The sequence below is a fragment of the Amblyomma maculatum genome, chromosome 5, assembly GCF_055883805.1.
Source record: "Amblyomma maculatum isolate TAMU_Amacu chromosome 5, ASM5588380v1, whole genome shotgun sequence".
Classification (NCBI taxonomy): Eukaryota; Metazoa; Arthropoda; class Arachnida; order Ixodida; family Ixodidae; genus Amblyomma; species Amblyomma maculatum.
Genome location: NC_139348.1, coordinates 92,438,890 through 92,465,703, shown reverse-complemented (window position 1 = coordinate 92,465,703; position 26,814 = coordinate 92,438,890). Strand labels below are relative to the sequence as shown.

Genomic DNA, 26,814 nt, shown 5'->3' with positions numbered 1-26,814 from the left:
CTCCAAGGAACACCAGCACACATCACTGTGGCTTCTGTTTCTTCTTCTTCTCTCCAGCCTCTTCTTCCTTTCCCGGCGCCCCGAAGCACGTAACAATTTATTTATTTATTTATTTATTCAAATACCCTAAAGGCCCGGGCGGGCATTACATAGGGGGGGGGGGGCGGAAAGTGGGACAACAGTACAAACAATGCATCCAAAATTGCGATAAGTATACAGTGGTTAACAATATAGCCAGGCGCAAAATGTTGAAAAGCTAATGCTTCAAACACTCAAATAAAGATGCAGATGGCACCTAACATTCACGTTTTTCGAAGAGCAGCGCTTTAATACGAACATAAAAAAGAAATGCAAAGATGAAGGTTACAGCTCGAAGTGATTTTTTAGTCCGGTTACAAACGTTTCATAATCACTGGAAGATGCAATGGTGGCAGGCAGCAGATTCCATTGACGGATGGCGAGGAGGAGAGGCGAGTGAAAGAACAGATTGGTTCGAGCAAAGATGGGTTGCACTTTCAGTTGGTGATCAATGCGTGGGAATACATGATGAGCCGGCGTGATATGATACAACGCAAAGGAAGAATTTATATAATATAATTTGAAAAAAAAGGACAGTAAGGAAAACATTCTCCGTCTTTCAAGAAGAGGTAAGTTGAGGGCTGTTTTTATTTCAGTTATACTTGCTGATCGCGAATAGTTTTTAGATATGAAACGGGCGGTTTTATTTTGTAGAGACTCCAATTTTGTTACTAGGTATGCTTGATGAGGGTTCCAAATTAAAGAGGCGTACTCCAACTTAGAGCGCACTAATGTGGTGTATGCTAATAGCTTTGTGTCTGGATTAGCTAATCGCAGGTTGCGTCTGAGGAAGCCGAGTGTTTTGGAAGCCTTATTGATGACCGCATCTAAGTGACAGTTCCATGAAAGGTCTGATGCTAAATGTACACCTAAATACTTTATGATGGGTACCGATTCAATACGCACGTTGTTCAAAGTGTAATGGAATGGTTCGGTGTTAGATGTTGTGGTAAATCTGACAAGTTCTGTTTTTGAGGTGTTAATTTCCATTTGCCATTGTGTGCACCAATTGTTGATCTTATCAATGTCTGATTGTAAATGAGTACAGTCTGAAAGATCAGTTATCTGTCTGTATACCACACAATCATCAGCAAATAATCTGAACGTGGAATTTAAGTTATTACTGATATCATTTATATAAACTAAGAACAAGATAGGTCCGAGTACAGACCCTTGCGGCACTCCAGATTTAACGGGGGAGTGGGAGGAAGAATGGCTGTTAACAAAGACTGATTGATAGCGATTAGCCAAAAAACTCCTTATCCAACAAATAACCTTATAATTTATGTTTAAATTTTCAAGCTTCTTTATTAGACGTATGTGTGGGACTTTGTCGAATGCTTTGGCAAAATCTATAAATACGGCGTCTATTTTAGAGTGCACATGAACAGCATGATGAAGGTCAGTAACCAATTCAAACAGTTGTGTTTCGCAAGACCTACCATGTAGGAAGCCGTGCTGATTGGGAAAAAAGAAGTTATGCTTCACCAGATGACCCATTATGGCGGAGGAGATTGTGTTCTAGCAATTTGCAGCTTATATTGGTTAAAGAAATTGGTCTGTAATTTGATGGCAGAGAAGCATCACCAGATTTGAAAATGGGTATGACACGCGCAATTTTCCAGTCGTATGGTACACAACCCGTATCAATGGATTGCTGAAAAATAGCAGCTAAGATGGAGCATATTTCAGGTTTCGCTATTTTTAGTAATTTAGGACATATGTTATCGAGGCCGGGTGCAGAGTTAGCAGGGAGGCGATCTATGGCAGAGGATACACCTTCTGCTGTGACAGTTATGTCGGGCATGCTTTCGTGTAGCTCTGGAAATTGCAGGTCAGTAGGTAAAGGGCTCTCATCAGTGAAAACTGAGCAGAAAAATTGGTTGAATTCCTCTGCTACTTCAGGGGAGGTAAGGAGCTTTCCTTCTTTAGTTATTGACACTGAGGTTTTTGTACCATAGTTTGGACTAACAACGCGCCAAAATTTTTGAGGATTGTTCTTTAACAGACGTGAAATGTCACTGTTATAGAACTTGTTCTTTGCGATTTCGATTTCAGTTTTGCACTGTTGGGCATGTGTACGATACTGATTCCAATCGTGCTCAGATGCTGACTTTTTAGCTTTCGCGTACGACCTTTTCTTTTTGTTTATACACCTTTTGACGCTCCTTGTGAACCATGTGCTCTCTGTAGATGTTGTGATGGGGACCTTAGGTACGTACTTATCTTTTAGCAAAGTTAGTTTATCCCGAATAAGAGACCAGTTTTCATTCGCGTCCCGCGAACTGAAGGAGCGAAAAATATCTGCAGAGAACAATGATAGCTCATTAAGTATCATATCAGTATCTGCTCTGGTATAATCAAATATAATTTTATTTGCTTTTTCTGGTTTGTTTCTGGCTACTGTGAAACCGCACTGCAAAACTTTGTGGTCACTGAGACCATCCAGCAAGTTTACAGACGTTTGGTCAGGCTGCGTTGCCAGCACTAGATCTAAGATTGAATCGCCACGCGTAGGTGTGGAAACCATTTGATGTAGGTTGAAAAGTGCTAGCACATCCATAAAATTCTGACATTCACGCTTTCTTGCGCCGTGGAGGGGCCGGAATTCCCGCCACTCAATATTCAGATAATTGAAGTCACCTGCCAGGAATATTGGTGAACGTGGAAATTTGTTCTGCAGGTAAGTTAGGGATTCATTCAGTTTTTCAGCGAATTCCTCGTGTGAATCAGGTGGGCGATAGCAGACCCCAACGGCGCAAGTTACCGATGATGATAGACGTAATGCAACCCACAAAATTTCCAGGCACGATCCTGTATCAACAACATGTGCTTGCAGGCTTTTCCTTACGGCAATTAGTACCCCACCACCGCGCGAAGTAACGCGGTCTTTTCTAAATAATGAAAACTGGCTGGACAAGGATAATTCAGTATCAGCAATATCGGGCGATAACCAGGTTTCTGTACCCAACACAAGGTCGGCTGAGCATGCGTCGACATATGCACACAAATTATCTTGCTTTGGAAACAGGCTACGAAAGTTTGACGCTAAAATTGACAATACGAAGCTTATGGGTTTATTTTGTAGTCAGTGTTCCTGAGCGGCCTCAGAATCAGAAAGGGCAGACATTTCATTTGTTCCGCTATTGTCACAAACATCCACTTCTTTGGAATCGCGCTTTGGGAGAGCAATCACTTTTCTAGTGGCACTGTTAAATGAGTACAGAGTATTGTTAAGAAGAAGCTTATCAAATAATAGCTTATACTTTTCACCAGGATTTCGTATACTTCGAGCGAAGTCTCTAAGCTGTTTCCTAATAAACTGCATCCTAGGTGAAAAGTCCTCCTCTATCCAGACGGAAGCAGAGTCAAGATCTTTAAGTTTGGAAGCATTTTTGAGAATGTTGGTCTTGTCTTTGAAATTTAAGAACTTCACAATTATTGGGCGGATGCTGCCCTGCTTTCGCTGTCCTATTCTGTGTGCACGTTCGATTTCGCCAACTGAGATTCTCAAGTTCCTGGTCACAAACTTAGACACAACTTCCTCGGTATCTTTCCATGTTTCTGTTGCTTCCTCTGTAATGCCTTTGAAGATCAAGTTATTTCTACGCATTCTGTTGTTAAGGTCGTCAACAACTATGCTCGACTGACGCATTTGTGCTGTTTCTATGCCTTAGAGCTTGTCCTGGGATTCCTTCAGCATCGAGCCCAAGTTGCTGACTTCCTTAGACACGTCACCAACAACATCCGAGTTTTCCTCTAATTTTGATAGGCGCCGTATGATTTCTGTCACGCTGAGCTGGACGTCTTTAATTTTTCCAAGGATTTGTTTTTGAAACTTTTCATTGGACAATGCCATATCTTTGATAGCAGCGAGAACTTGATCAGATTTGTCAGGGCCAGGATTTGTTTCAATGTCACCAGCACAAATCAACAGGAGCCATATACACGACACGGCTAAGGTCAGCCGACCGCGTACGCAGAAGTTAGCAGTAGCTGACCCCGGGCGAAACAATACTGGCGCAAATGACAAAAGTTTCTTACCGAATGGTACAAAACAACCTATTCGAACACGGTATGTGCTAAGGTCAACACCCATCACCGCAAGATTGACAGCTCAAAAACACACAAAATATACAGGTGGGATTTGCAGCCAAAGTGTTCGTAGTACTCTACAGAGCCTATGTATTTGTAACACACTCACCTACAGGTGAAGAACAGCAGTGATTAGGTGCAAGAATTCGGCCGCAAATCCCACGCGGCGGCTGGTCGTCTCTCTTTTTATAACAAATCCGGGTGGCGCGCTGTCACGGGCAGTGATGGCGCTTGCGCTGTAAACTGTCGGTGAAGCGATGCCCTTGCGGCGATCCTAGTGAACGCGTGGCAGCTGGCAGCTGCCGCCAACGGTCAGTAGTCAGCAGATCCGTGTCGATTATGCGTCCGCAGCAGTAATTCCGTCCACTACAGGTGAAGAACAGCAGTGATTAGGTGCAAGAATTCGGCCGCAAATCCCAATTATTATTATTATTATTATTATTATTAGTAGTAGTAATATTATTATTAGTATAACTTATTAGTATAGTTAGTATTATTAGTATAACTTATTATTAGTATTATTATTACTATAACAATATTATTATTAGTAGTAATAATATTGTTAAGGTTTATTTACAAAGTGGTTCTGCCCCTTAGCCTGATGTGCTAACCAAGATATAGTGAGCTTCCTCTTCTCTCACTTCTATTCCGGAGAGCCTCTTTTTGCACTTCCTTGGACTCTTCTGTTCGCATGCCTGACATTTCCCACTTCGCAGACGAAGCCTCTGGGCTGTCAGTCAGATTCCCGAGCGAGAGCGGCAGCGCTTCATTCTTGCGACATGAACTACCTGTGTTTTCCGAGAGGGGCGACCTTGGGAACATTGGTGATACACGACGTAGTTCAACTCATTTATGCGTTTGAGCACAATAAATGGGCCTGTGTAGTGTGACAACAGCTTCTGGGACAAACCACGCTTACGGAGAGGTGTCCAGAGCCACACTAAGTCGCCGGGAAGGTAGGATATCACTTCTTGCGAAGCGAAGGGGTGCTATGTTTGGACAATATGCTTTAGGGTGGTACGGGCAAGGATATTGTTGTGTACGCGAACCGACGCACTGCCACACCGCCTCCAAGCAAACGGACGCACGGCCGCTCCATTCCAATGCCTCCTTGCACCTGCGAGCAGGCCGCTTCGGAAATACCAGCAGGGGTACCCTGCCTGCTCCGACGACGACGTGCGGACGTAACCCGAGCCGTGCGTTGCCTCGGAACTGGGCCGTCCTGGGAACATGTGCGCGACCAGGGCACGAGAAGCAATGCCTTCTTTATAATGCATGATATTTCGAGTGTTTCTTAAGCTTTCGAGTTCATTCTTGCTCTGCGTATAGATTAGCCGAGCCCTCAGTCATCGCATCGCTTCCCGAAATGTTTAGATACAAATAAGATTTAGTTACCAGTAAAATAGTGTTGGCGCTGCTGCGCTTGCCGGTATTGAAGCTTGGTCGCACTTTTTTTCCTTAAAGGTTCGTGCTACAGCTCCGTTTTCAGCGAAAATTACGCCCAAGGCAGCAACCACCGAAGAGCCAGCGCTGATAAATTTGCCAGCGATGCCAAACTCGACATGGTAAAATGACTCTAGTGGACGAAATAGTGCGCATAGGTATCCAGAACATTAGATGCAAGTTCTAATGGTCAAGAAGTTGTAATTGTTAGAGCAGCCGCAATGGCCTGTACACTTCGAAACATGCCTCGAAACATGAAGTCCCAATCTTATGAATGCAGTCCAGACATAAGAAGCAAATACGTTACCACCATTACTAGTTCCCCGAGTGGCCGAGTCGTTAGCGCAGAAAACTACGGAAGAGGTACCTAGTTCGAATCGCGCCAGAGGTGCAGTTTTTTTTCGCTAAATTTTAATTTTTTTTTATTTTTTAGCTTTTTTTAATGTAGTTGAGGTGCTTCGCTACGTTTTAGCTTTTACTTTTTATCCAAAAGTGAAAGCCATCAGGCGCTCATTCGTCAACACTCATGAAGAACACACAAGAAATGCACACATTAGGTACCAACCAGAAACACGGTGGCCAACTTTCTTGTGAAACTCATCAAAAATGCATCAAGAAAATGTATAGAAATGTTAATGTGCATGATAAAAAATGTAATTAACATTTAATCAGAAACTCATTAAGCTTTTTTGTAAGGGGCATGTAACACATAAAACACTGAACACACTTATGCTCCCCTGGATGGGCGCATCCCACACCATTTGCCGCCTCTGTTACGCAAATTTCTCGTTATAGTTTCATTAATGGACCTCCATGTCCCGCCGGATTTCTTCTCTTTTGTATTAAATTGTGACGCAAGCGTTCTTCGTACAGCGTTGCGGGATATTTCATACCATTTCGCTGCCTATTTAGAGCTAATATGCTTCATTAAGGCGAAAGCCTTTAGGTTCATGCTGTCGTGGACAAAATGTGTCTCGCTTTTGCGGTGGCGCTGATTGGCCGAGGCGGGATGACGTCATAGAGGTGTCGACCAATCACAGAGCACCCCACAGTATGCGCGAATGCATGCCTTATATGGCCATGTGCCAATCAATGATCAGTTAGTAATTACTTCATGAATAACTAAAGGCGAATTATTTAATGTAAATTAATTAGTTAATAATTTACCTACCTAATGGCACACTAGTCAATTAGGTAAATATTGACTAATGAAATAAATGGTTAATTTAATTAGTGCCAGTTGCGTAGTTGAATGCGGCACTCAGGCTTTCGCTTTTCACTACTTTAGTTGATAAAGTCCCTCGTAATTGTTTTGTCTAGTTGGCGATAGTGATTTAAATCGACATGTGCCTGCAGTTGCATGTCTCAATCATCTCACATCACATAACGTAGCACAGCGGGCGTTGTTACAAGGTGAGGAGTGGACTGAGTGCTGCCAGATGAGCGGAAAGAAGACAGAAGGCATGAAACTGCTTGTCGCATTAAGGTGAGCAGCACAAGAGGAATTGTGGGAGTCGGATAGCGCTACGCGGTAGAGGTGACAAAAAGTTAAAGCGCAACACCAAACACTCAAGAAGGGTAGATGCGGCCCTAATCAGCTGCAACCTGGATCAGCAAGCCGAGATCATCCAGCTAATTCGCAAGTCAGCTGCCTCCAGCGAAGCACTAACTAGGAGCAGCGACCGTCTAGATCCTGCTAATTATTATCTTTAATAAAAGTTTCCGCTTTCTCTCTCCTTCATATATGTGGGCGGTCCTAAGTGTATCGAAATGTTTGTCATGTACAGAGCGGCACTTTCTGTTAAATCTGTCTAGAAAAGACCCACTTATCTCTTTTCGTAATACCGGCTGGAGATGGAGTAACGTAACTTAAACTAATGAAAAATATAGAGGGTTACATTGCGATTTTCAGGATCTTTAGTTTTGAGAAAAATATTGACACATGAGAGCTTCTACCTTTATCATGCACCGAATTTTCGCTATCCAGGTACGCACCAAGCCCATCCCGTCATGAGAGAAGAAGGCACGGTTTTCACAAAAACACAGTGACAGGTGCATCTGGCACTTCATATATTGGATGCTCACGGATACCGTTGCCCATACTTGCCCTCTAGACCCCGCCGGGGTGGCGCAGTGGTTACGGCGCTAGACTACTGTACCCTAGGACGCGGGATCGAATCCCGGCCTGGGCGGCAGCTATGGAGGCGAAAAGCAAGGCGCCCGTGTGCTGTACGATGTCGGTGCACGTTAGAGAACCCTAGTTGAAATTTCCGGAGTCCTCCACTACGGCGTCTCTCATAGCCTAAGTTGCTTTGGGACGTTAATCCCCACAAACCAACCAACTTGCCCTCTGGTGCCCACAGCTACAACCATTCGACATGAGGGCTTAACATACTGCGAGCAATTACTACCTGAAATGTGCATGAGAGGCACAAGCCTGAGAAGCCTCGGGGCCAACATCACGGCAATGGTCGTGTGAATGCCTCTCTTTAAGTTGTGGTAGTATAAGAAAAGCATTTTAGACAATTGCAAGAGAGTTGATAAAATCGAAGCGTTTTGTTCAGGCCATAAAATAATGAATCCCGACAAAGCTTCTTGCAGAATTTATTAGAGGAAAGGAAACGGTATTGTAGAGCTATGCATAGCTCGGTTCAAGGTGTCCCGGAAGCTGCCGTAAAGCAATCCCGTCAACTGCGCCTGGACGTTGAACCGGATTGCCTCGTGGTATTTTTTCTTGCGGTTTTTGTTGAGTCCGAGGTTGGAGCTCTCGTTTATCTTGATGCCTAGCGACTGCAGGCTGACGCTTTTCACGATGGGTCGGTGTGCTGGAATTTAGGTAAGCGTATGTTAAGCTTTAGAAAACTGATGATTATAAGCAACGCTCACAGGTGACAGCTCCTCATTATTAATTTTTCTGCATACAATTAGCTGACATATAGAGGAGCTGTTAACAATCCTCAGGTATACACAGATACCAGCGTTTGTACTCTTTGGTTTAACGAATTACGTTTAACTCCTTTAAGCACTACAACACAAAAATCCGGCACACAATTTTCATCGCAAGGCGTGAGGCGGTGCGCAAAAACATTATTGGTCACCGTTATAGTATTGAGCTCGATAGAATTTCTGAAAATAGAACTAAACCTCTCTAGAATTAACTTTCAAGCGGGGTTCTAAAAAAGAAAAACTAAATGACGCTTCTGTGTAGTAGGCATTTTAATGGCTGTAAAAGCTGCAACTAAGGCTACTAAACCGACTATGTGCATACCGTCGTCAGCACTCTTAATATGAATTTTCGTGTGTGTGGCCTCAAGCAATGTTTGCAACGCTGTGTGCTGGCCGATGTGTCAGATCTCATATTAAGGTGGCTACAGAACACTCGATACCCCACCGGTCCCACACACATCGTCCAGCGTTGTAATGGTACCAGTGACAAGTGCTGAAAGGCGATAATGTTCGTCCAGCCCAAGCGCTCAAGCGTTCGTTTCAAGAGTCCTGGCAGCCATAGCGGCTGTACATTTCCTGTGATACGCAACCCGTTTTCAGCGGGCTGCCTCTTGGAAGGTTTAATTAGCCGCAAAATTCAGCTTTCGTGGTATTCGATGGACGTGTTATGCAGACTTGGTTTTAAGCATTTACATCACGACGCGGGAATTTCACTCCAGGATTTGCAGCCAACAGAGTAATACGCAGCAAAATCATGAAAATTCAGTTGGTTTGTATGTGGCGCTCCATATTTGCCTTATATTTTGCGCCAGATTAACCGCAAGAATTCTTGTTTCAAGCATGCAGGCCAGCCCATGTGTTAATATATATCGTTTAAGGAAGAATATGATACAGCGCCGACGCTAACGACGATGAAGACGCCGATCAGCTAGCGCGCGCACTGAGAGGTCGGACCGTCTTGTTCGGACGATATTGTGCCTCGCTCTACGATCGCCTTGTGTCACCGGTCGCCGTCTCCAGTCCTCCGAATAAGCCCAAATAAACCCCTCTTCAATCGTTCTACTTTCTAAATGCGTGTCGGGGCTCACATCTTCTACAGCAAAATAGAAGAGACAACGCTGCCATAGTGCCCAGCTTCATAATGGAATCTCTACGTGACTTTCTGCGCTTCACCAGAGAGAAAGTATGTAACCTTTTAGACCATTTTTTTAGTTTGTAATTTTTGTTTGTAATACGGTACTACTGGCAGTAGAACTCAAATAACTTGCACTGTCCAAATTATATTGTTAAGGGAAACCAGCAAGATGTAATTGAGTCACTAGTGAGCATTTCCAATCCGCCTGAACACCTTGCCTTCGTCCTTTGGCTATACGATGTTTACTCACGCCTCAGTTGGAGACGGAAAAGCAAGTGAAACTTCCCGTATTTTTAGAGGGAGATACACACGTAAAACAAAGTGCTCAGACCATTCACCGAAAACGAAGGCACCATGACATATCAAGAGACTGTATGTCATGGCCGAAATGGCAAGTGCTGCTGGCGTAGCCAGCTTTTGTAAGACAGGTATAGAGAGAGGCCCTTGGAGCCCGATTCTTTATCTGTCCACTGCCATACAAACGCGTTTTGTTTAAACCAGGGCATTCAATCTGTGGACTTTCTTGTAATGTTGCCGTCTTCATCGGCGTCAATTCATGTGCAGTGGATCCCTAACACACATCTGCAGCAATGCCCTTTTGAGGTGCGCTAAGCTGTCTCGAAATGTTATAGCTTGCTGCGAATAATGCCACCAATCACGCTCAATTCAAAGCAGTCAAAGTCACCTAAAGTCAAAGTAAACTGTGAAAATCTACGTCTCATGCTAGCGCATGATAATTCTTTACTACCGAAAGCTAGAGCACACGAGAATTTTTTCTGCTTGGTCTGTTCCTTCGTAATTACAGTTCTAAGTGGCGTATGAAACAGCGGAGCTTGCTTAGTCATCTCTCCTACATCCACGTTTCGCGTACAGAGGTCGAGGTGAACTAATGTTAACAATAGAGCGGTATAAAGGTAATTAAGAAATTGTTTTCTCCTGCAGCGCTGATGAAATCAACGGCAAGTTCCTGAAGAACATCATCTCTCCTACATCCACGTTTCGCGTACAGAGGTCGAGGTGAACTAATGTTAACAATCATCATCATCATGATCATCAGCCTGGCCATACCCACTGCAGGGCGAAGGCCTCTCCCATATTTCTCCATTTGACCCTGTTCTATGCTAGCGGCATCCACTTGACCCCTGCGAACTTCTTAACCTAATCCGCCCACTTAACTTTCTGCCACCCCCTGCTACGCTTTCCTTCCCTTGGAATCCAGTTTGTTACCCTAAGCGACAATCGGTTATCCTCTCTTCGCACTACATGTCCTGCCCATGCCCATTTCTTCTTCTTAATTTCCACTAGAATGTCGGTAACTTGAGTTATTTCTCTGACCCACTCTGCACGCTTCCTATCTTGTAATGTTACCCCTACCATTTTTCGTTCCATAGCCCTCTGGGTTGTCCTCAACTTAAGTAGAACTCTCTTGGTTAGCCCCCACGTTTCAGCCCCATAGGTGAGTACAGGGAAGATGCAACTGTTGTATATGTTCCCCTTGAGCGATACCGGTAAGGATACCTGGAGCGTTAAAGGTAATTAAGAAATTGTTTTCTCCTGCCGCGTTGATGAAATCAACAGCAAGTTCCTGAAGAACATAAAAGTTTATTCATCTGTCATTCTGTCGCAGTTTTTCACCCAATCTAGTTTGGCTTCCTCATTGTCATTAGAAAGGAAAGTGGGCAAGGTGGTTCCGATTTTCAAATCTGATAACCGCCAATCTCTTCTTAACTATAGGCCAATATCTTTAACATCCATACATTTGGAAACTCCTTGAACATGTAATTTACTGAAGCCCCATGTCATATCTCGAAAGCAATTTATTTTTTATTCGGTTCCAGCATGCATGGTTTCCCAAAATACTCATCCCGCGAAACGCAATTTCTGCCTTTCACCCACACCATTGCATTTGCAGTAGCCAGCGGCTCCTTTACTGAATGCATATTTTAGGACTTTGCCAAGGCATTTGAAAAAGTTCCACATCAACTACTTCTACTCAAAATGAGCACAATAAATATAGATCCCCTACCTCTTAGATGGATTGAATAATTTCCGACTAATCGCTCTCAGTTTGTCCTAGCCAACGATTGCATTTCACGTCTTCGTACCATAACATCTGGCGTCCTCCAATGCTCTGTTGTAGGTCCTTTATTATTTCTTTTCTATATGAACTACTTTCCTAACGGCAAAAATTCCTTGATTAAATACATTTCAGACCGTTGTGTTCTCTATAGCGACATAACTAGTCCACACGATTGTCATAACGTTCTCTCTGACCTCAACAGTATCTCCAACTGGTGTGATAAATGGTTAATAGCTTTAAATACTAAGAAATCTAACAGCATGAGAACCACGTGACATTATAATACCCCTCATTGTTCCGGCTACTATGATAACAGCGATAAATCGGGTCAAGTATATTCTTATAAGCACCTCGGAGCTCACATAACCAATAACTTTTCTTGGAGGATATAAGCATATTTATTTCATTATTGTCAGTGCTATCGTACTCTCGACTATTTGCGCCTTAACTTCGCTGAAGGACCTTTGCATCTCAAACTGATTATGTATTAAGCTCTAATAAGGCCTGCAATACGCATCGGCAATATGGGATCCTCAACATACGTTCGTTGACCTCATTAAATTTGTACAGAACCGTTCCGCTCGTTTCATCACCTTCAGCTATCATTGTACAGCTATACCTCCTTAATAAAGTGAAATCTTTTACTTCCTGGTTTACTTTCCCGCAGAAACATTTCTCGCCTATCTTTGTTTCATAAAATTTTCTTTACTTGTCCATCACTAAAACGCGAACTTCTTTTTCAACTTTCAAATGTATCATCTCGCATTGGTACTCTGGCCCATCCCCCATATCGTGGCTATGTGCTATTTCGACTGAGGAAATCATCATCATCCTCACCGCCAGCACTGCCACCGACTTAAGGGCGCCATACCCAGCTGCCGCAGTAACGTTCTTTTGAACTCATTTTACCAGAAAAACTGGAAATAATGGAACCGCCTTCTCGACTCTATTACCTCAATTGTGGACGCACCATCCTTCAAAGCTGCACTAATGGACTACATTTTGTAATGGCACCACTTTTATTGTTAACTGCTCTGCATTTTGTACGTTTGTATATGTTTCATATTTTTAAGGTTGCACCCACCTCCTCTTTAACGCCTTTGGATTCTGAAGGTAATGGAATAAATAAATATATAAATAAATGACAATCCGAAAGTGGTGGACACCCGAAAAGCTAGTAAAATATCCTTCAATAACAATGTATTACAAATGTTTAAGATGTGGAAGCGACCCCTTGTGGAGCTATGGGAAACAGGAAGCAAGTGCACATTTCCTGGGCGCGGTACAGCAAGTATAGAAACTTGTAGGTATTGCTCATTTAGTAAAAGCCACTATGATTTTCATGAATATTTAGATCTTATGCTTCACGATAATGTTTGACAAAAGTATTCTTTTTATGAAGAATATGTCATATCTTTAAGGCTGTCATCAACTCACTAGGGTAGAAATCGAATTCTGGTAGTTAGCTTGGCGTAGTTAGGCGGTTGAGTGGGCGAAGTATGCATAATGCGGCCTCAGTATTTCTCTGAGAAGTGCAGTGGCGCATGCTTCTTTAGTCTATCTCGCAATAATTTGGTATCGGGAACTGAACATTATTCACAGTAAAAAACATCTGGTGACATCAGTAAAACGCCCATTTCAGTCAGTGGATGCGATAGATCCTACCTAGGAACCTTCGAAAATTTGCCCGCTTCACCAAGCACCCCCTTTGCGGGGAAACATGGAACATTGTTACGAGCTATTGCTCCCTAAGTGCGGAATAACGGCCGACAGGCGCCGGCCAGGGTGTACATACTCCGCGCACTTGTGATCTCGACGACGATGTTGGTGTTCTCGACGAACATGTCGACGCTGTAGCTGGTTGACCCGAGTGCCTTGTGTCCCTTGGCACGAACCTGGTACGCCACTCGAAGGCCGTCCAAGGATAGATAGCACCTGAGTGTGCTGTTTGTGCCCTCCCAAAAGGGGGCGCCGCAATCACCACGTCGCCTAACTTGCGAAAGTCCGTAGACCTTGCCCGACGTGAAGTCTGCCTTCAGCTCGCGGTTGGTCAAGAACGTCTTCTTCACCTTCACGTTGAAGTCGGGTATCTGCGCGGGGTCCAGGTTCCAGCTTCGGACCTCGGCAGGGAAGCGGTCTCTCAGCACAGCGTCCAGAAAGTTGTTTGCGTCGTGCGGAAGAGCAGAGAAGGCGCCTGGAAGGAAATGTATTTGTAAAGCGACAACCGATCCCAACGTTCGCAGCAACGCATAAGTAACAGAGAACGGCGTCCATGGTTGTGTCATCCCCAACTGTACATATTGACGGACGCCATGCTCTGCTTTAGCACTCTAAAACAAAACTTCAGCATTTTTTGCAACGTGTGAGTGGCATTCCTTAATTTTACATGAAACACCTACTGAAAAGACATGCATATACTATTGCTATTACAAATAGATATTAGATACAATAGAAAGAATAGAAATTTAATGGCAGCAATAATTTCTAACACTTTAAAATGTCTTCTAAATATAAATTAATTTGCACCGCTACGTACCCCTATAAAAATCCCTCTCACTTTTTCTTGTCCATTGTATCTTTCTCTACTTGCTGTTATTGGTGGCTGTTAAGCCAAGGTATTTTCTTAATAGTTGTCCGCCAGTATTGCAGTTAAATTCTGTACATGCAGAGCTGGACAACTATACTACGGTGTTTTGTCGATTCCAAATTCATTTTCCTAGATTTTTTTAGGCTTATAAATGTGACGCTGCGCATGTTCAGTTGCATGCATCTCTGTTTGCCTTGTAACGGCTTTATGACTGGCAGCGTCAATAAATAAATAGATAATAAACAAACGATAACCACCAAACAACAGATCTCACCCAAGGAGCTTTGTTCACAAGAAATAGTTTTAAAACGAAAACTGCGAGACAGTGCACGAATATAAAGATGCAAATATAATTTTCTTTGTTCGCACGCGCGTTCTGTTGTGAGCAGTTTCTTAAAGTTTTTTCGAAGAAAGGCGGCTCAAAAACGCAATAAATACTCATACCTGCTACGCAGAGCAGGAGGACTGCAGGAAAAAGTAGAGACATTTTTCTTGAAGGCTCCTTGCCAAGAAACCTACGCGTTCATAGATACACAACATAAAAATACATAAGTAAATGGGCCTTAGTTTGTCTAAATTCGTCTAGTTTGCACAAAAGCATTTTCAAGCATTACCAAAGTGTCATGTAGAATAGCTCAGCTAGTTTGAAACTGAATTGTTGCCATGGTAGAAAAGCTGTTTTATCACAAGAAAAAGGTTTGCGAAGTTTTTCGCCCAGGTAACTTTTTACCCAGGCACTTCTAGTGAAGTATACTTCCATGCTGCAATCATTTTAAAGGCGTATGTATGATTCACAAAAACATTGTTTAAAGAATACGACATAACCGACAAATGCGGGACCATAGCGTAGATGCGCTTTCTTTCAGGCCCTCAAGATAAAAGCGTAATCTCTTTCTCGCTCTAAAACGCACTCAGCACATTTTGTCCTGCGATATGGCAATGCCTACAACAGATACAAGGCGATAAATGCATCCTCGGGAAGGCGTTAAGCAGCTAGTAACAGGCTCTTAGGTATCTGTCGAGTTTCTCACTGAGATAACGTAACTAAAATGAAGCTGGCCACTCGGTTTCATTACAAGAGCACCATTCAGAAATGCACGTCAAGCATTTCTGAGTTGGCTGTCGCTATTCGAATGAGGCTAATACTCCGCAGGGTGGAACTAGAACTCTTCCTTGCGCAATCTGGAAAATACCACATGCTAGGCGACTGTGGTGGAAGTAGGAAGCGAGATCAGCCACTGTGAGCAGGTTTAAACCTATCCAATAATTTCGTGTTCTTTGCATAAGTACTTATACTTTCAAATAAGTGATTAAAGTATGTAGCACATCGTTGTGTATCGAAATATGAAAGATATTTAGGGATAATTAGAAATGGACGCATAACCCTCTCTCGGTCTCATCGTTTTTAAGCAGTAAAAAGCAAACGTGATTTCTTTTTTTATTTGTGTTAGCACGGTGGTCAAAAATGGTGTCGAGAAACATATCTCTTCTTAACGTAAATGTGTTTATCCCTCAACTTCTAGGGAAACGCTTTTTTTTAAAAACGACTACAATGACTGTCCACTAATGCTGTTCAAGCAAGGTGCAGTAAGGGCGGCGCCAAGTAAAAAACTGGTGCATAGAGTCCCTCATTGCAAACGGGAAATGGTGTGCAGAGGCCGTAAGTGAACGTTGGGTTAAGCACACTTATGAAGCCTAATTTAAAAATGGTACAGTACCGATTGGTTACTCGAATAATCACCTAGCCCCCAAGAATACTCTATTTACCCTCATGCCAGCTCATTAAGAAATCATGGTGCATAGAAAAAAAATTTAATGGACGCTTAAGATCTACCGTTAAGGGTATGAGGCAAATGTAAGTGCTCACGGATGGTGCTTTCTCACTTCAGCGATTTTTTTAAATGTTCAATTTTTCATTTTTTTATTCTTAGTCGGCTGGCAATGACGTCACCGGTAAACTCTGATGCCGATTCTTGAAACCAGATGCGTCCCAGTGCGTGTTCTGCGGGACGCGCGGTTTGCGTCCAATGTAACGCCGGGCAACTTCCCTGCTAAGGGTATAATGAATGGGGTTAATGAATTCACTTTGTCACTTTGCACTTTTCTATGCTTAAATTTTGTTACACAGCAATGCATAGCTTCAGGAAACATTGCCTTTCCCTTCTGGGTGTATTGTCACCTTTGTGCCCTACTTTTCGTAACGTCTCATATTTTGAATTCTTTCTGATAATTTATCAATTACACAATTTTATATTTCGTAACCAGCATTATCAAGTTTCTGGCTTTCAATTTTCCCGCTTTTTTCATTTTTTCATTATTCTAATTCAATAATTGGCCAATTACATACATATTGTCTTAATTAACATCAGCAAGCAGTGGCTTTTTATTATGAACAATTTCCCACCTTTGAAGCTCCTATTTGTAATTTTTCATTTTGTTGAATTATTTCAAATAGTTCATTCATCCGGTACACAATTTAAATTTCCCGAGAGCATTGTGGAATCACCACTGCTTGAATGTGAAAACCTAAGCGTTGCTGGAGCACACAGTGCATCAAGTTTGCTCTGAATATTAATAAATAAATGCAGAGTCATTATCACCGATACTGTCATCATTGTCATGATCGCTAATTGCAGCGTCATTGTCCTCGTTACTATCGTAGACAAAAAGAGTTGTCTACCTCGTGGTAGAGAGAGAGTTATGATGTGTGCTTCACAATCTGTTCTTTCTGCAAAAGACTACTTCTGTAGGATTATTGTTCTTTTAAGGGCATTGTATGCACAGGCTGACTTTGACCCAGAGTGGCACTCACTCTTAGGGAAGGGCTCTACATTGTTTCTTGTTTAAAGTTTGTTGGCTTGGTGTATCTTATTGCGCATTGTGTTGATTTGATTACCTTTGGTTTACCATTTGTACATAGCCCATGTACACAGGTCATTCTTTCAGTGTAATAAATGCCATGCTGAAAAAAAAAATCCCGGGTGCAGGATTTGGTACGGGAACGACTAAAGGCCTACACTGAACGCCAGCCTATTTCTGTAACTAAATTCTCCAATACTCTTCCTAACATAAACAATATTTTGCGGAAATGCCACTCCGTGCTAAGGTGAAGAAAATATTACTGGAGGCACAAGGGGCAACATAGAAATGTAATATAAACCTCAGATATATTATAGTACATTCTAAAGTCGAAAGCAAACATCCAACTCAACCACATCCTTGCTCTTTATCTAGATGTAAGACGTGGAATCATATACAAAAACACACTACGGTTAAAAGTACTGCAAGCGATTTTACTTTTCACATAAAATTTGTATTTACTTGCACATCTTCAAACGTTGTCTACCTTCTAAAATGCTCCTTCTGTCATAAATAGTACACTGGAGAGACAGGGCAATAAATGAACATAAGGCTCAATGATCATCGCGCAGAGACAGGCAAAAACCTCCCGAATGCAGTTTCTCAGCCTTTCAATCAAAAAGACCATATGTTTGAAGAAATGAGATTATATATTCTATAGCCAGGCTTTAAATCTGCCAGGAACCGAAAATATAGAGCAGCATATCTAATCCGTATATTTAGAACATCAGAAGCAGGAGGAATAAATATCTTTGAAGAAACGCTAGAATACCTTAAATATATTCCATCTGCGCCATAACCAGTGGGGAAAACAATCTCATATAGGGCTATTTGTACAGTTTATTCACAGCAAGTGTACACTCTATTCCCTCTCCGTAACAGCATGAGCTGCGCGGGTTTCTCGAAACACGTTTCCTTCTTATCACTGACTACTTTAGTTGGCCTTGAACTTTGCCTGGCAGGTGTGGCTCACTGTCCTGTTATTGTTCTGTTTCTTTGTCCTTGTCCCCCCTTTGCGGAAAGCTTTTGAGACTTGTTCCCTTGGAGATATTTTCCTTCTCAGGACCCTTTGGAATGCCTGTTCCTTTTCAAGAGAGGTGTGTCTGCCCCACCTGCTTTAGGTGCTGACTAATCATCCACCCGTCATTTGTAGGTTTTACTGGTACTGCCACTTTTACTTCTTTTTTAGGCCACAGGATCACTCGCTCCAGGTTGAGAAACATATACTGAAGAAACATTTTTTTATTCACTCCTTCAACTACGTTCTCCTCACCCACCCTCTCCCTCCCCAGCTTTCCTTCTTCGGAAGCAAAAGCATTTTTAAACCTCAGCCAGTGATCTTGACGAATACAAGTTCAGTTGTCGAAACGTTGGCTCGACCTCCGAAATGAGGCTTCCCCTCTCTACCCTTGTTCAGTTCTCTTTCATACGGGTGTGGCGCAGTTGGTTAAAGCACTTGGCTGGGGACGCAAGGGACGGAGGTTAGATTCCCGGTCGAGACATGATTTACTGATTTATAGAGGTGGTTACGAGAGACAACGCCAACGGCGATGCCTCGAAACGCAGAAATGGGCGCCAAAGAGCTGCGCTCTGAAAGTCTGGCACTGGCTTAGACCTTTAACGTTGCCGGTTGTTCATCAGAAGGGTAGGAATTCGATTTCTGTTGGAGCACTATTTTTTCTTCTTAGAAGTTAAATGATGCGGCGTTTGGGGGCGGGAGGTAGGAAGCACCTAATTAAAGGCTCAGCATAGGCGTCTGGATCGAACGCCCGGCGAGGGTTGGATTCGTATATGCCCGAATCGCGTGGCGATACCATGGCTCATGACCGGATGTGACGGCCGACGACGTCACCAGGTGATGACGTTATAGTCTCGGCAAGAAGTGTGGCACTTTTTGCGAACGAAAGACGGCGAGTCACGACTTATAAAAGGCGTTCGCCCTAATAAACAAGTTATTCGGAAGGACGTTCGGGGAGCACCTTGTAAAAAATAAAAAGCTCTAAAACATATCTACCACTTTCTGCTAGCAATATAGTAATGCATTTGATAAAATAAAAAAAAGCATGAAGAATGCTCCAAAGGTGTGATCCCGTGAGTCGTACTTCGTCGCATGCCCAAGAAGCCCTTTCAACGGCCATTAAGTGGCGGCAAGTCCAAAGAGTCTACATAAACCAAATAAACTAGAAGCGTCTTGTTGGTTTAATACCGTCTTTTTATATCATTAGTTCTTTCATCAGAAAGTGTTGCCAGAGTTATGGAAGACCACGTGTTTCCCACTCTGTAGGCGTCCTGCACAGCGTCGCAGCGCTTAAGTTATCTTTATTTACAAGATTAAGTACATATTAACACAGGTCAGATGCCAGTAAGAGTAAGTAAATAAAGGGATAACGTCAGCAGCGCACGGAATGAATGCCTGAACTAGCCATGTACGATCAGAATATTGAGTAACTTTCTATATATAGTAATAACAGCTCGCTGGAGCACTCATTTCCCGTTCTATTATAGCCACACGTGCAGAAAGTAGCGCAAAACGCCTTCTCCGGTGTAACACAGCACATACATCGCAATGATTCATTTTGGGCCTGCCAAGCACTCACAGATATCCAACCCTATACGACTAGCAACTAATCGTGTCCATTTCATGCTGCACAATCAAGTTGCACGTATTATTAAGGAGCTATGAGATGGTGGACCTATACCTAAGCGAAACAGCTCGCATAAGAACACTAATTGAAAGGCTGGTCGTCATCGTCCTTCGGGTCATCGTCCCTTCTCCTTCCCTGCGAGCCTAATTACGTGTGACAGTTCCGGTTTGCTTTTGGCGACAGTTCTTTTAGGAAAACCGCATGTAAGTGTGAACGAGGGATACCGTTGTCCACAGACAAGATGGTTCTACACTGCATGGCGTTGAAGCGTTTACGCCAATAGCCATTCGAAATCACATCTGTGGAGAAGTTTTGTTATAGGTTCCCTCGATACGTCAATTGATCCAACTTCTATTAAAATGAGCTGCGATATATATTCTATTAGCAGCAAAAAACGTTACAGGACTTTCACATGATTATTCAAATAATTTATATTAGTTACTAATGGAGAAGCCCATATAAAGCGCTATCTACAGTAGAAAACACAATTGCAGAAAACCAGAACAGCGACAAGCAAGAAGGCCTCAAAATATGCAAATAATAATTTCGTCGCGAGTGGTGGATCAATTGAGGTAAAAATTCTATTCACTGCAGATGCTTCAAATTGCTACTTAGTTACCAGTTTTAATTGCCTTCGAATGCAATAAGTGCTCGTCGAATAGAACATGTATTGAGCGCAAGTCTGACCCCGAGCGAGGCACGTTTTGACGTCACCTTGTCGGTTAAATAATGTGGTACCCGTAGAGCAGGCCTTACCGATTGATGTCTTCAGTGAAAAGTGCGATGTTTTGCAGCAAGCGTCGGAAATAAATAGGCTGCAATTTCGCCTGTACTTGTGTACCTAGGACAGCTGCCTGTTGACGCTGGGGCCCTATCACTAAGATAAGAATACTGCTAATCCATTGTGTCCTTAGCAGGAACTATTTGCTCAGCTTCTGCGATGCGTTATCACCTTGTATTTTCCCGCACATTGCTCGTTCAGTTGGGATTTCCATTTGCACGAATCTAGAACTTCACCTTTGCTCTTACATATGTTTGGTAATTGGCTTCCGTCCGACTGCAAGGCGCGTGTAACAAGTGAGCGAAGGTGCTGTCTGTATTAATGGTGATTCTACCATATTAAGAGAAGAAATGGAAGAAATGGGTATACGGAAGTTACTTTATTATATGAGTGTCTTTTTAGACTGTGCCAGATATATTTGTTCACGTTACCTGTGTCCAATATTGCAAGAAGGAAAAAGAACAGGACTTGACAAAATGGGATCACGAGTTTCAAATCGAGCCTTACTCCTTGCACTGCCTTCTCGCGTACTTGGTAATAAAATGATTGAAAAAATATCCGTGATTGCACTGCCGATTCACTAGCTTACAGGCACACTGTCAAATTAGTCAAAAGCTTACTCTCTACTTCATATAGGAGAATCAAAAGCAGGCTTCAATGTAAAGCTTAAGGAATATTTTCGGTAAGATTTCAAACCAAACCGAGTTCTTAGCTTTAGCGTGGTCGAATATGAAAGCGAGATTTAATAGCTTACATAAACAACCATCGCGAGTGAATTTAAGGCCCTGTACACCACTGGTTTTAGTGATTTTACAGCGCGAATTAATTTTTAGGCCCTATACACTACTGTTCTTTATCCCTTCAAGAAGCATTAAAACTTAGCACATTACATCAACTTGAGTAGACTGTTCACCTTGTGTTTGGCGCTCTTTGACCCGAGACGCCCTTGCGCCATTAAAATCCATCGTCATTATCATCGTCATCATTTTACATAAGCAACCGTACATAGGGGGTAGAAGATCGGAGTCGATTACACTATGCCGCGCAAACCGCTTAGAAAGGATAACAGCGAAACGTTGTCAAAGAAGAAAGGCTTGGCGCAACGCGCTTGTTCAGCAAGAGCTGAATTCGCTCTGTTGCTACGTCAATAGAGGTTTCCACTACTTGGGCTGGTACGTAGGCTTACATCAATAACTTCCAGTGATGTCGGCAGTAGCGGGGCAGTTTTTCACTTTTCACCGTGAATAGCCTGTCTTGGGTTAGAGCTAAATATTACACGCGTGCCGACACTGATGTCACAGCTTTCTGTTCCTTATAGTGTGCTGACATTATGGATACCTTTGCTTCTCGACGCTGTCACAACCAGTAGTGGGCGACCGATGACTGGAAGCTCACGCATGACAATTGTGTTCAGGTGTAAGCAGCGGCTTATGACAGGCTGCTGAGACAAAGCATCGAAGCGGTAAAAAGACTTAGCTGATCGTGCTAGGGAGTACGGTCTTCGCTGCAGAGATGGCGCCAAACAATGCTCCAAAGTTGGACAAGCAATATGGCTGAATATAATATATGAGGAAATCGATGATTGCACAGGAAGACTGAACATGCAAACGAGCGTACACACGTTAAGAGACACACCTGGGATGTCGCCAGAAAATTGCCAAAACATGGTTGCCATTCTAGAGCGTTCGACCACTAGTGCTACCCGTTAATGGAAACTAACTTTTGTTGAATAATGCGATATCCGGAGAAGCTTAGCTGTAGAACGTGTTCCGTTTTGCGCTGCGGTCGAAGTATTTATGAACAATACATATTGCATTGCCCCGCCGGGGTGGTGCAGTGCTAAGACGTCTGACTACTGTGCCGTAGTTTCCGGGTTCGAACCCGACTGCGGCGGCTGCGTTTTGATGGAGGCGAAACGAAGTGGCGTCCGTGTGCTGTGCGATGTCAGCGCACATTAAATATCCCCAGGTGGTCGAAATTACTCCGTGGCCCTCTACTACGGATCTCCTTTCTCTCTATCCACTTTCACTCCCACCTTCCTCCATCCCTTTTAGAGATCCCCAGGTGGTCGAAATTACTCCGCAGCCCTCCACTACGGCTCCTCTTTCTCTCTTTCTACTTTCACTCCCACTTTCCTCCCTTCCCTTACGGCGCGGTTGAGGTGTCCACATAGAACAAGCGAGACAGTTACCGCGCCTTTTCCGTCCAGTGAACCAATTATTATTATTATATTGTATTGTTCATAAATGTTTGTCCGATAATTTAGAACTAGGACGTTTTGTTGACACGCTAGTTTCGGCTTATACTTTCGCATGCCGGAATGAAGGTGACACAGATTTTTTTTCTAGAAGCACACAACAATGAGATTGATAGCTTGAACACTGCGTGTCCGGATCGATCCCCTACTCCTGCACCATGTTTGGTATCAGGTGCGTTCATTTTTATTCTAGGGCTTCACTGCTTTCCTACGTTTCCACTTGGCACCGGAGAGATGTATACAACTAGTGTGATAATCTCATTTCGAAATATTGTTTTCCAAACCTTCCTTTATTTTTGTGCACTTCCTTCAGCACGTGCCGCAGTAAAGGTAGGGCTCTATCAGCGGTAGTACGTTTTACCACCAAGAACGTCACATACAATCTCAGGCAGGGAAAGGTCTGGCAAACATGAAATACGTTTTGCTGTTGTTCTTTGTGATCACCGTCTTACACTAGCTCGAACCCAAAGGCAAAGCCGCGGCACAAGCTGGAGCCAACGTTCAAAATAACGCAGTACAACACGCATTTCGGTACGAGATCTTTATTCTGCATGCAAAACACACCGCTTTATGCTGTATTCCAATCAAAACAGGCTCTATTCTACTAGACCAGTCGACTGCCACTGCCTCAGCTGCCACAGGTGTATTTCTTCTCGTGCTGTACTAATTAAACGCCGTTTTGTACACGAAGGGAATATGTATAATGCGATTATATATAAAGCAGCCAGATTACCTGGATAGGGGAAATATACACAAACAGAAGAACAGAAATGTTGTAAAAGCGAGACAGAACCTCTGAAATGGAAATGGAGCTAACGAAAAGTCAGTTACCTCATCACTTATTTCGCCAACACTCTCATTTATCCTGTATTGCAAGCCTAAAGACTACGTGACTGCATGACTTCCTTTAAGTTAAACGGCATCCTCATTCTATGCCGCACGGCAAGCCTACGAATAAAATAAAGAAGAAAATGATATTATAAGCGCTCCGCTAAAAAACGTTCAAATACAGCTGGCTGCGGGGCACGGTTAAAAGCCGGAATCAGGTTTCGTAATTTAGTCGAGTAACGGATTATTGTTATACTTAGCAAGAATTTAAAACCAATTTGGTAGATTGAACTGCATTTAGCGTCTGTTGTTTGCGTGCCGCAGTGGCCTATGGCGCCACAGCGAGGAACTAAAGAACAGTACGAAAGCGATCCTAAACGCAGAGTGCCTACAGACTGCGTTGCCACTGGAGCAGTAACTTGTGTGTCTTCGTTCTTCGCCGTGTGTCTTGCTGTTTTGCGCTGGTATACATACATAGGCTGGAGCAGTGCATGCCTGTCTTACTGGTGTGAATTAAATAGCAGCGCAAAAAATGATAGGGTCTCTTAGATGTCTCTTAAAAGGAGAACGGAGAAAGCCTCCTCGAAAGCCTAGTTTGTATTTATGATACGTCATGCCTAGTCATTGCTGTCATTACCACTCATAGCTAAGCATTTTTGCTGAATTTCAATCAGTTGCGGTCATTTCAAGTCGTCGTTTGACATACTGGTCGTTTCGTAGTCATGATGAGCCATACCTAGACATTGTGGACATCACTACTATTAGTTAAGCGTTTCTACTCATTTGCAAATCAGTTGTGGTCATTAAAAGTACTCGTTTGAAACATTGGTTATTTCGCAGTCGCGATGAGTCACGCTTAGTCATTGTAGTCATTGCCATTTATTGCTAAATATTTTACTCACTTCCAATCAACTACGGTCATTACAAGCCATAGTTTGACATATTGGTCACTACAAGTCATTCTAGTCATTATTAATCTTCCTTATTAGTCATTAGCATCAGTCAACAACTCTAGCGATATCTAATTATAACTTTAATTCATTACCAATCCCCATCCGTCGTTTTCGTTTTTAATGAAACGTCCGCTGTTTGCGAGTGACACTTAAGCGCACAAATGCGACGCACAGCTCTCGTGCACACATTTTCGCGGCATGAGCATAGAAAATCTTTCGTCCTAAAAGCAGTAAACTGAGGTTGCCTACTCAATTTCTTTTTTCTCAAGGCGGCTCGCCTTGCACGTGTCTGTACTTGCTGGACGCCTGCGTCTCATTACGGTCACATGTTGCTTTCGTGAGGAGGATGCACGAGCGTCATGCACAGACAGCTTCCTCCCGACGGTGGTTGCGAAGAGCATCATTTCGAGTTGTTCTAGCCCTAACACCGCAGCGTACTTCGTCTTCCTCACCCGCGACGAGGACCCGTTGCGTCGTCACCCGAAGCTCTGAGCCATGCACACGGCGACGTATGGAATAGCTCTTCAGACTCGGAGCTAACATGAAGGCGACCATCAACATAGTTTTCTGAAAGTGAGAAGGCACATGTAGATTTCAGGCTTTCTCGCAAAAAATTTATAGCCATTGCAAAACGTTTTGGGCTGTTGCGAAGCGGCAGCCTAGCTCAAAAGCAGGTGGCGTTATTGAAGTAAAGGTGATCGGATTTGCATCCAGTTGGCAGAAATCACTTCTACATGAAGTTGTCGCCCCCCCCCCCCCCCCAAGAGATGGTAAATAAATAACACCTCATGCATTGAGCACAATTCCGATTGAAGTGATGTTTCGAGCATGGTTAATATAATATTAAAACGCGTCATACCGGAGGCTGCAGCTTCGATCAGACATTTGCCACAAAATAAAAAAGTACTACTCCACGAAAAATAAAAAGTGCAGTGACAGAAATTGATTAACAGTTCCTGGTCGACAGAATAAACCGCGTCATTTGTCCAGAAGTTACCTATTGATTGTGCTAAATAGGCAATTTCTCGCCATCGTTCACATGGAAAGATTTAAACGCCGTTAAAAGCAAAGAGTTCATATTGTCATCTCTTAGGTATATTGTCATCTGATAATGTTGCTCGTGAGAGAAAGTTCTAGCCGAGAGAGATCTGAGACAACAATCTCTCCTTGGAGGGCTGTGAAAACAAAATCAAAAGCTGAAAAACGTACACGGAACTCAAGTATGTTTACGTGCAGAAATGCAGAATCATTCAGAGTTCCCTCATGCCACCTGGTAGATTTGCCGTGCACTATGCTCGCAGATCTGGACTGCACTCATCAAGATTAAGATTTTTTACGTGTACGGCACATAAGCGGCGCAAATGGAACTTCTTGAAGGTGACGATGGTCACTGCAGAGCGCGAGAGTATCATCATCATCATCAGCCTGACTGTACCCACTGCAGGGTGATGGCCTCTCCCATATTTCTCCACTTAACCCGGTTCTGTGCTAGTGCATCCACTTGACCCCTGCGAACTTCTTAACCTCATCCGCCCACCTAACTTTCTGCCGCCCCCTGCTACGCTCTCCTTCCCTTGGAATCCAGCTTGTTACCCTAAGCGAAAATTTGTTATCCTCTCTTCGTACTACATGTCCTGCCCATGCCCATTTCTTCTTCTTAATTTCCACTAGAATGTCGGTAACTTGAGTTATTTCTCTGACCCATTCTGCACGCTTTCTATCTCTTAATGTTACCCCTACCATTTTCCGTTCCATAGCCTTCTGGGTCCTCAACTTAAGTAGAACTCTTTTGGTTAGCCTCCACGTTTCAGCCCCATAGGTGAGTACAGGCAAGATGCAACTGTTGTATACTTTCCTTTTGAGCTATACCGGTAAGCTGCTAGTCATAATCTGCGAGTTCTTGCCAAATGCGCTCCATCCCAATCTTATTCTTGTTATTTCCTTTTCATAGTCCGGATCTGCGGATACTACCTGTCCTAAGTAGACATATTCGCCTACTACTTCCAGTACTTCGCTACCTCACGTAAACTGCTGGCACCAGAGTATATCGCAGTTTTAACGTGATGAAGGCGGTGTTGTTTACAATAGTGCGCCAGTGTTTGGGCCAGGGAAGCTGATCTGTTCTTT

General features: G+C 43.2%; 2 protein-coding genes across 2 annotated transcripts; both read right to left on the bottom strand.

Moving 5' to 3' along the window:
• Window positions 1-311: 311 nt before the first annotated feature.
• Window positions 312-1,068, bottom strand: LOC146188701 (uncharacterized). The gene has a single exon (XM_084603173.1). It carries the CDS (start codon window positions 1,066-1,068, stop codon window positions 364-366), a length of 705 nt encoding a protein of 234 aa, XP_084459299.1. The 3' UTR covers window positions 312-363.
• Window positions 1,069-8,212: 7,144 nt separating this feature from the next.
• On the bottom strand, window positions 8,213-14,877 carry LOC146188700 (salivary anticoagulant protein P23-like). The gene is made up of 3 exons (XM_084603172.1): window positions 14,809-14,877; window positions 13,573-13,971; window positions 8,213-8,441 (listed from the first exon to the last, which is right to left on the bottom strand). The coding sequence occupies exons 1-3, from the start codon at window positions 14,849-14,851 to the stop codon at window positions 8,224-8,226; spliced, it is 660 nt and encodes a 219-aa protein (XP_084459298.1). The 5' UTR covers window positions 14,852-14,877; the 3' UTR covers window positions 8,213-8,223.
• Between the last annotated feature and the right edge of the window lie 11,937 nt (window positions 14,878-26,814).